This window comes from Bos mutus, chromosome X (assembly GCF_027580195.1).
Source record: "Bos mutus isolate GX-2022 chromosome X, NWIPB_WYAK_1.1, whole genome shotgun sequence".
Classification (NCBI taxonomy): Eukaryota; Metazoa; Chordata; class Mammalia; order Artiodactyla; family Bovidae; genus Bos; species Bos mutus.
This window is the reverse complement of record NC_091646.1, coordinates 71,222,647-71,233,155: the sequence shown is the minus strand read 5'-3', so window position 1 is coordinate 71,233,155 and position 10,509 is coordinate 71,222,647. Positions and strand designations below refer to the sequence as shown.

The 10,509-nt window shown below is 44.3% G+C and overlaps 1 protein-coding gene across 1 annotated transcript; it reads left to right on the top strand.

The window, feature by feature from the left end:
* Window positions 1–2,328: 2,328 nt before the first annotated feature.
* Window positions 2,329–8,404, top strand: AWAT1 (acyl-CoA wax alcohol acyltransferase 1). Its single transcript, XM_005900840.2, has 7 exons — window positions 2,329–2,404; window positions 3,305–3,412; window positions 3,701–3,771; window positions 4,642–4,846; window positions 5,528–5,699; window positions 7,824–8,023; window positions 8,250–8,404. Exons 1-7 carry the CDS (start codon window positions 2,329–2,331, stop codon window positions 8,402–8,404), a joined length of 987 nt encoding a protein of 328 aa, XP_005900902.1.
* Window positions 8,405–10,509: the final 2,105 nt, after the last annotated feature.

The window sequence follows — 10,509 nt, the reverse complement described above, 5'->3', positions numbered from 1 at the left end:
GACCTCAAACTAAAATACTCATTCACTGTTCATTTAATACTGAGGGCCTAGGACTTTCCAGGCATTATTGGCAGATGCACTAAAAAATAAGATATGGTCCCTACCCCTTTAGAAGCATACCAACTCTAAGAGTGAAAATCAAATGAAAACAAAACACCAACAATTCAATTTGTTTCAGCAGGCATGAAATTATAACAAGGCAAGAGATGAAAATCAGAAAGAAGAATGAGGGCTTTGCTGCGTCCCTCACTTTGGCCTGTATGTGGTGATCACTTATGCACCAGGCTTTACACCCTCACTCCTGCTCCTGGGAGCTTATTCTGAGGTCTGGAAGACTGGCTTACTCCAAGGGAAATAGTCTTTGACAGGTCAATGGCAGGGGGTAAAGGAAAATAGGAAGTAGGATTGTTCTGTATTAAAAATAAAGGAAGATCTTGCTGAAGGGCTCAAACCTGAGTCTGATCCAGTGTTTGAATCCAGCTGCCAATCTGGGGGAAGTACAGACACACAGCAGGCAGAATCTAGACTGTGGGAGATTCTCTAGGTCAAAATGGTCAGGAAAAGAAATGGATGGACGGGGAAACTGGAAACTAAAACAGACTTAAACTCTTACAAAATGCCAAAGTCGTAAAAGACAAGGAAAGATCAAGAAACCGTCATAGATTGGAGAAGACTAGAGAGACAGGATGACTAAATGCAACATGGGACCTGGTGACACCCTGAAACAGAAATGGACATTAGTAGGAAAAACTAGTGCAATTTGAATAAAGTCTGGAGTTAACAATAACGTTCCAGTATTGGTTTCCTAGCTCTGATAACTATACATAAGATGGTTACATAAGAGGAAGATGGGTAAAGGGCATAGGGAACTTTGCAACTCTCCTATCAATCTAAAATTATTCCCAAATAAAAAGTTTTAAAAAGAGAGAACCTAAGGCACATAATAATTTTTGTAATGGACAGGACTAAACTATGGTAATTAGGGAAGTGTGTTTGAGTAATAAAACCATGGAAAGGCAAGGGAAAGATTTTTCTAAATGTCAAAGATAATGGTTACTTTGGGAGGAGGAAGAGGGTTGTGATTGTAATGGGGCATGTAAGAGGCTTCTGGGGTGGGTGAAAAACATCTATTGCTTGACCTAATGGTTGCAAGGTATTTGTCTTATAATAATTCATTAAGTCATACATTTGTTTTAGAACACAAGAAATTTTCATCTTTGTGTGCATGTTTCATGGTCATCTTCAACCACTATTAACATTTTGTCATATTTGTTTAATCTATCTCATTTTTTCCTTGGAGTATTTTAAAAGCAATTCTAAGACATCTGGGTATCTGTATCCGGGTTGTTTTTTTTTTTTACAATGAAAATTTAAAGAGAGAGACATAACATCCAAATATAATCAGTGGACCTTGTTTAGATCCTGATTCAAATTAACTACCTGTAAAAAGATATTTGAATATAGATTGGATAATAGATATTAATAGAGGAGTATTAATTTTGTTAATGGTGATAATGGTATTTCTTATCAAAGAAAACATCCAAATTTCTGTAGATGCATAGTGAAATTTAGGGGTGAAATGACATGATGTCTTAGAGTTGTTTTAAAATACTCCAAGAAAAAAAGTGGGGAGATAGATGAAACAAATATGACAAAATGTTAATAGTTGTTGAAGATGAACATGAAACATGAATACAAAGATGAAAATTTCTTGCATTCTCTAGTTTTGTGTGTACGTGGAAATCTTTATAATAGAAAATTGTAAAAGAGGGACATCCCCAAACCAGGCTGTCTCAGTGCAACAGCTTCAACAGACACCTGGCTCTAGGTGCTCCCCAACTCCACAAACCCGCAGTGCTCCCTTCCCACTAGCCATCTCTCTGAGGTCACAACACCTACAATCTCAGAGTAACCTGTGATGTGAAGGGTGTTTCCCTTCTCTGGACCTCTGGGTCACTAGGACTAGATAACAGCCCTTCTCACCTTTTCTCCATCCTGACGTCCTAATAATCCCAGGAAAAAGATAGGACTAGATAACAGCCCTTCTCACCTTTTCTCCATCCTGACGTCCTAATAATCCCAGGAAAAAGAGTCAAAGGGCAAATATGGGCAGGGCCAGGGCTCAGATCTGTTAAGACTGTCCTTATACACCAGGGCCTGCCCACTTCAGTGGGTGGTAGGTATGGGGCAGGACAAAGAACAGATAGGGCAGGTAAAAATCCTCATAAATCATATGTGTTCACTACTGAGCGAGCTTCCAGAGGCTAGTGGCACCTTTGGTTGGAACACCGTTCTGGGATCTTCACTTCCTTCAGGCTCCTCAGCACAATGCCTTGTTTCAAGCAGCCTAAGCACTTCCAGAGTCTGGTACTTCTGCACTGGCCACTGAGCTACCTTGGCATGTGTGAGTACTGATCCAAGAGAGCATGGCAAGAAGCCATAATCAGAGGCCAGGACCAGATCTGGGGCAATTTTTATGTTCATGGGAAGTCTCATCTCTGGTCAAGGAGTCTTGAGCTCCCTAAGTGCCCTGAGAAGGAAAAGATAGAACCTCGCAGGCAGTAAAGACAGGTGGAGTGGGAGGAGGTACAACAGAGTCATGATACTTCTGAGCAGATCTATCTAATTTCAGCCCCTCCCTAACCCTCACTATCTGGACAGGGAAAATGAGGCCCATGGAATAAGATGATACATCTGTAATCTTAAGGTAGCATGGGGAGTGGAGCAGAAGCATTAGCATTAAAGACAGAGAAGTATAACCTGTGTTTGAACCATTGGATTTTCCATTCTGGGAGGGGAGTGGTAGTAGCATGGTTGGAGTGGGAGGGGAGACAGAAATAATGGAAGGAATGGTGAACAGGCAAGAATAAAGGGCTGAAGATGCTGTATGCAAGGAGTATGGAGAGATATTGATACTATATGGGCAAGGGAGGGTGAGCTAGTGGTTTAACAAGCATTTAAGGGTGAGGAATAGGGAGGGAAATAGGAGACGAGGGAAAAGACAGTGTATTAATGGAAGCAGTGGGTGAAAAGCTGGTAGCAGGCAGGGAGCAGGTGTAGGGGGACGGTGAGCAGGCAGGTGGACAGAGATGAGAGGTAAGCAAATAAATAGGGCTGGTGTGTACGGTAGATGAAAGAGGGAAAGTTTGAAGGACAGGTGGATGTGGCTGATGGACAGGCAGGAGCTGGATTGTGCAGAAGGCCAAGACCAGGGGTTTGGAGAGTTTGGAGGGCTCTTAATAGGGCTGGACATGGTCAAGTTCTGCTGGCAGCACAAATTTGGTCTGATCTGCTCCCTCATCAGTTTGGATCTTGCAGCCATTGGCCATTTACCTACTGTTTACATCCTGGTGGCAACTACCAGCCCTTTACTTTGTCTGGTTTCTCCTGGACTGGAAGACCCCAGAGCAAGGTAAGACTCATGGACCTAGAAATAACAGGATTCAAGAATGCTCCATCTCAACCTGTAACCAAGGAGTTCCACTTACCATGCCACAGGCCTCTCATACAAGTTCTCAGAGCCAGGAGCTGGCTCCTCTCGGGGAGGGGCTGGGCCAGCCAGGACCATCCTGGGGTTTCTTCCTTTTCCACTTCCCTAGCAGAGACACAGTCCTTCCAGGCTGCTCTGGAAGTGCTGGGTGAGTGAGAGGGCTGGGCTTGGCACACACAGACACATCCCCTACTGATATTTCTATCTCAGGTGGAAGGAGATCAGCCTGGGTAAGGAACTGGTGTGTCTGGACCCACATCAGGGACTATTTTCCCATTTCCGTAAGTGTCTCTTCCCCAGCATCCCTCACAGTTCCCCAAATACTAGGCACTGATGCTAAATGACTAGGGTTGTCCAAAAGGAAAGTGAGCGTCTCAGAGAAGTCTCAGCGCAGCCTAGACAGACTTCAGGGTCCAACATTGCTACTGGGCATTTGCTAAACTGCTAATATACTTTGGATGTCCTGGTAGGCATGACCTACCAGATGATGCAGGCAGAAACACAAGTACAGTTCAGATCAGTTTAACAAACTCTGATTGAAAACCTACTCTATACCACATAGTTTGGGGTAAAGAGAAGTGAGTAGGATGCAGTCCTCAGCCATTAAAAAAGTTCACATCCAATGGGGAGGACAGATGAGTACATATTCATGGTTTGGTACAAGGTACATAAGTAGTTCAGACCAGGTGTAAGGAAAGGCTTCATAAACAAAGTGATATCTAAGCTGGTTTTCAAAGCTCAGTAAACTAGCACTGGTAGGGAGTTGGGGGAGAAAATACCAGGAAGAAGTTGTAGAAATGTACTACTATGCTGCTCCTCTGTGCACTCTTTGGAGTAGATAAGAGATACTGCCAAGATTTTTGCCAACCTTTTTCATATGACAGCATTCACAGAAAATGATCCTATGCCTAAAGGGCGGAGACTGCTTTCCAGCCACAGGCAAGGAGCCCAGAAGTTGTAGGTGTCCCCGATTCTACTGGTCTCCCAGAGGGCAAGGAGTCAGATATCTTGACCCCCTCAACACCACTCCTGGCCTCTTTGTTGAAAAGTTCTGCTTTAGAGAGTTCCCTGAACCCTCTAAGGCATCTTCACCCTTGCTTTCTCGTGTCATCTCATTTCATCACCTTTGATATTTCTCTCTGTGGCTGCAGATCCTGAAGACTAAAGAGCTATCACCAGAGCACAACTATCTCATGGGAGTTCACCCCCACGGCCTCTTGGCCTTCGGCGCCTTCTGTAACTTCTGCACTGAGGCCACAGGCTTCTCGAAGATCTTTCCAGGCATCACTCCCCATCTGGCCACGCTGTCCTGGTTCTTCAAGATCCCCTTTATTAGGGACTACCTCATGGCCAAAGGTGTTTCTGACCATACTTACTAGAGTTTCTGGCTCATCTCCCCACTTGGAAATACACCTTTTTAAGCCCCACCCCTCCTTCTCAGCCTCCTGCCATCTTAGCACAGTAGTTAAAAAGTATATGTTGTAGAGCAAACTGCCTGGGGTCGAATCCTGGCTATGCCACTTACTGTGTGGTCTTGGCAAGCTACTGAAGCTCCATTGGTCTCAGTTTCCTCATTTGTAAAGTGGTGCTGATGGTAATAGTCTAACCTCAGATGTGGCGTGATGATTAAATGAGACAATACAAGTAAAACACCCAAGATAGCACCTGCCAAAGAGTATGTGCTCCATAAATAATAGCTGTTGCTATTAGTGGCAATCCAGGAAAAGGAAAAGGTAGAACTACAGTTGGGGATCTAGAAAGTCTTTCTGGTTTTTTCCCACTGAAAACCTTCCTACTATAGTTTTGACCTAGTGCCTCCTGTGAACTAGAAATATTGCCTCAAAGTGAAATGTGCTGCATTTGCTTGTCTTAGCCCTCTCTTCTCCACACCCTTTGTTCCATTCACTGATTCTCTTTCTGGGTCCCATGGTAAAGGGGGCACACAAGCCAGTGAGTCAAGCAGAGGGTATTCCCCCTCAGCCATCCTCCCCTCTCTTGATCCTTTTGCTCCTCTCTCTGCTCCTTGGCTCTCCTCAGGTGTGTGCTCCGTGAGTCAGCCAGCTATTGACTACCTGCTGAGCCATGGCACTGGCAACCTTGTGGGCATTGTAGTTGGAGGAGTGGGAGAGGCCCTGCAGAGTGTGCCCAACACCACCATGCTCATCCTGCAGAAGCGCAAGGGCTTTGTGCGCATGGCACTCCAGCACGGGTAGGTGTCCCTCCTGGGCAGAGGTGGGTGGCCTCTGAGCAGCAGGACCTGGTAGGTGATGCCAAGATGAATCAGACATGAGTCTTACCCTCATAAAACTTACTAGTGAGTGGAAGAGACGACTGTAGAATTTCAAAGAGACTTAGGTCATCCACTCCTCTGGAGCTAGCTGGACCAGTTCCCAGAAAGGCAACCAGAGATCCAGATTCATTATCGGGGGGCTTGGCTCGGGCTTACCTAAGACATAGATGATGCCCACATCATCTCTAGCAACATTGATATCTATATCTGTTCATGGTAAGTGCAAGAAGCAGTACATTATGTTGAGTATGCATTGTAGGGTCTGGAGTCAGGGGCCCTAATTTCAAACTCTGGCCCCATGGCTTACTGCGAATTCTGGGACAGGTTATTCAGCCGTTCTGAGCCTTGCTGCTTTCCTCTTCATCATGTGGCTACTAACAATTGTACCTGTTTCATAGGATTATTGTGGGGTTTAAATGAGTTTATCCACATAAAACACCTACCATGTGCCCGGCATACAGTAAGAGATAAATGTTAGCCACTCTGCTGTGCATGCTTAGTTTCTCTAGTCATGTCTCACTCTTTGTGACGCTATGGACTGGGGCCCGCCAGGCTCCTCTGTCCGTGGGATTTTACAGGTGAGAATACTGGAGTAAGTTGCCATTCCCTTCTCCAGGAGGTCTTCCTGACCCAGAGATCGAACCATTTTCTTCTGTATTGCAGGCAGTTTCTTTACTGCTGAGCCACCAGGGAAGCCCCACTTCAGTTAGTGACCAACTCTTTGGGACCCTATGGACTGTGGCCTGCCAGGCTCTTCTGTCCATGGGATTCTCCAGGCAAGAATACTGGAATGGATTGCCATGCTCTCCTTCAGGGGATCTTCCTGACCCAGGGATCAAACTGATCTTCTGCATCAGGGGTAAAGAGAGGGAGTAAAGAGCAGGAGGGACTTCCCAGGTGGAGCTAGTGGTAAAGAACCTGCCTGCTAATCCAGGAGACATAAGAGACCTGGGTTTGATCCCTGGGTCAGAAAGATCCCCTGGAGAAGGAAATGGCAACCCACTCCAGTATTCTCACCTGTAAAATCCCTTGGACAGAGGAGCCTGGTGGGCTACAGTCCCTAGGTTGCACAGAGCTGGATACAACTGAGTGACTTAGTATGCAAGCAAAGAGCAGGAGTCCAAGGCTAGAGCTGTGGGGGCTCCATCGTGTCAGCATGCCAGTTCACTGGACACAGGGACAACTGTCCTCTAGCAGCTTCACAGAAGAGGGGAAGTACTTCTGAGGACCTTGTCTGAGTGGCCTGTTTGTCAGTTTGGAGCATAATGTGGTGGAGAGAGCTCTGAGCTGGGAGCAAAGAGACCTAGGTTCTAGTCCAGCTCCTGCCACTCACTGAATACCTATGTGACCTTCCCCCTGCTGAACCTGGGCTTCTGGAGCTGTAGAAAAAAGAAAATAACCTCTCGGTGTGTTTTTCCACTGTCTCTGCTGTGAGGAACCAAAAGAGGTAATATGTGCCAAAACACTAAGAGATCGCCAGTAGTAATTCACAAAGATTTGTGTAAGAGAGACTGTTTTCCTTACTCTCACAGGAAGACATAAGGAGCCTGCTTTTCTACGTAGGGCTCTCTCAGAGTGGATTCCCATGGCTCTATGAGAGGGAAACAACTGTACTCCGCTCTAGTCTCAAGACCTAGGACAGAACACCTTATGCACAGTCCCTGCAGGCGAGAGGCACCTCATACATATACATACACATCTGTGCCAAACCATCGTCTTTTACTCTGTGCTTCCTACTAGAAATAGATATTCCCCTTCAGGACACCTCCTGGAAGCTTTTTCTTTATGCAGTGTGGGTTCCTGTGGATTTCTGCCCCCATATCTTGTCCTTGTGATCCTGGCCCAGAGAGAGTACTCTCATTGGCCTTGAAAATTTCAGGAAAAAGAGATACTAACGACAGGAGCCATATTCGGTGCAAGAAGAAATGTTTTACACCACAGGGATTTTATAATAGATGGGAGCCTGGCCAGAAACAAAAGTTCTTCCTGGGGGGTTCTCCACCCCAGGCTGTGTTTGGGAAATTAATCAAGGTTTTCCTACAGGGCTCATCTGGTCCCCACCTACACTTTTGGAGAAACTGAGGTGTATGATCAGGTGCTGTTCCATAAGGACAGCCGTATGTACAAGTTCCAGAGCTACTTCCGCCAGATTCTTGGTTTCTATTTTTGCATCTTCTATGGACGAGGCTTCCGCCAAGGCTCCACTGGGCTCCTGCCGTACCCGCTGCCTATCGTCACTGTGGGTGAGTCCTGCTCTCAGCCCCTAGGCCAGCTCAGCTTTTCCTCAACCTCAACCTCAGGCCTTTCCAATCTCCGCACCCCCCACCAGCAAAGAAGAGGACAGCCTAGGGGGAGTAGTTGGGAGCTTACTTGGGATGTGAAAGGATTGGGCCCAGGGAAGGAGAAGGAGGTTAAAGAAAGAAAAGATTCTAACACTTGACCCTTCTCTTTTCCCATCTCTCTTGGCAGTGGGGGAGCCTCTGCCTCTGCCCAAAATCGAAAAACCAAGCCAGGAGATGGTGGACAAATACCACGCCCTCTACAAGAAGGCCCTGACCAAACTGTTTGATCAGCACAAGACCCAGTATGGCTGCCCAGAGACCCAAAAGCTGCTTTTCCTGTGACTGAAGGGGCAGTGTGCCCAATAGCACAAGCCTGGGAGAAAAGATTCATTAGCTGCCAACCAAAACGGGGGGAAAGAGAGAAGCCAGAGGGCTGTGTGTGGTAGGGGAGGGCACTAGGAATTCCTTCCTTGCTACAGAGCCTTTGCAGTCTTCCTCCCTGAATTGCTTCACTGAGTCACTCCTTTAGGCCTGCCCCCTGCCCTGCCCACTATCCAGTCTCCTACCAGATTTCCTCTCTGAGCCCAACCTGCCAGGGACTGAAGGACTCAAATGTTAGCCAGGCAGCCTGAGTAACCACCACTATGGTTGCTGTTGTTGTGCTAATGCATTTTTAAATTAAGATATATTTACATACCATCAATTTAACCCATTTAAAGTATAAAATTCAGTTGTATTTAGTATACTCAAAGTTGTGCAACTACCATCACTATCTCATTTTAGAACATATTTCCGCAACCCCCCAAAAGAAACCCAGTACACATTAGCAGTCACTTCCCATTCTCTCATCCCCAGCCCCTGCCAACCACTAATCTACTTTCTGTCTCTAGGGATTTGCCAATTCTGGACTTTTTATATAAATGGAATCATAAAATATGTGATCTTTTGTGACTGGCTTCTTTCTCTTAGCATGATGTTTTCAAGGTTCATCCATGTTGTAGCATGTATCAGTACTTCATTCGTTTTATGACTGAGTAAATATTTCATTTCACCAACTGATGGACTTTGGGTTATTTCCAATTTGGGGCTATTATGAATAATGCTGGTATAAACATTCACATACAAGCTTTTGTGTGGTAATCATCTGTCTCTAAATATGTCCTTTCCTTATGTCCATACCACTGAGCTAACAAGCACACCTTTCAGGTAGGTAGATTGAAGCTATTTTACTCAGGATTACATTTCAATTGGCAGAGGCATTTCACATAGGTTACGATGTCCTCTGACACTGTAATCCCAAGGTATTTGCAACCATTTCCTCTTTTTTATGGCTGAATATTTTATTGTCTGTGTATGTGTGCATCACATCTTTATCTATTCATCTGACAATGGATAATTAGATTGTTCTCATGTCTTGACCATTGTGGGTAATAATACTGCAAAGAACATGATGATGCAGATATCTCTTTGAGATAGTGTTTTCATTTCCTTCAGATATATAGCCAAACATACAATTGCTGGGTCATATTGGGTTTATAGTTTTAATTTTTTTTTTTGAATATCCATACTGTTTTCCACTGGCTGTACCAAATTACATTTCCATCAACAGTGCACAAGGGTTCCCTTTTCTCTACATTCTCACCAACACTTGTTATCTCTTGTCTTTTTGATAATCATCATCCTGACAAGTGTAAGATGATATCTCGTTTTGGTTTGGACTTGTATTTCCCTGATGATTAGTGATGTAGAGCATATTCTTATGTACTGTTGGTCATTTGGATGTCTTTTCTGAAAAAATATCTATTCAAATCCTCTGCCAATTTTAATATCAGATTATTTGTTTTTTACTGCAATTGAGTTGTAAGAGTTTCTAAATGGTCTTTTTAAAAAACTCTTTATTGAGTTTGTTACAATAATGCTTCTGTTTTATGTTTTTTGGCCTCAAGGCATATGGGATCTTAGATCCTTGACCAGGGATTTAACCCACACCCCCTGCATTGGAAGGTGAAGTTTTAACCACTGGACCACCAGGAAAGTCCCTTTAAATGGTCTTTTAACTTTTCAGCCTTTGCTATATTTTTAAATCTGTCTTTTGTTGGTTTCCTTGTGAAGGAATAGATATCTGTGCTTTTATATACTCTTAAAATTCTCAGTATACAGCCTTAAGCTGTATTAATGAGCAAAACAAGTTATTACACTTTCTTTTCATGTACATGCATAACACTCATATATTTGAATTCAAAAATGCTGTTTTAAAAATTCAGTTTATTTAAACTAAAAAACAAAACAAAAACAATTCACCCATTTCTCCCATCTACCCTGATCCCACTTCTGGCCACCACCAATCTGTTCTCTGTATCTATGAGTTTGGGTGTTTGTATGCATTTATAGATTCCACATACAAGAAATATCATTAGTATTTGTCTTTCCCTGTCTCACTTATTTTA

Coding starts and splice junctions, on each gene's coding strand:
- AWAT1 (XM_005900840.2), top strand. CDS start 2,329: ATGCCTTGTTTCAAGCAGCCTAAGCACTTCCAGAGTCTGGTACTTCTG. Junction 3,413..3,700: donor CTGGAAGACCCCAGAGCAAG/GTAAGACTCATG, acceptor TTTCTATCTCAG/GTGGAAGGAGATCAGCCTGG. Junction 4,847..5,527: donor GGACTACCTCATGGCCAAAG/GTGTTTCTGACC, acceptor GGCTCTCCTCAG/GTGTGTGCTCCGTGAGTCAG.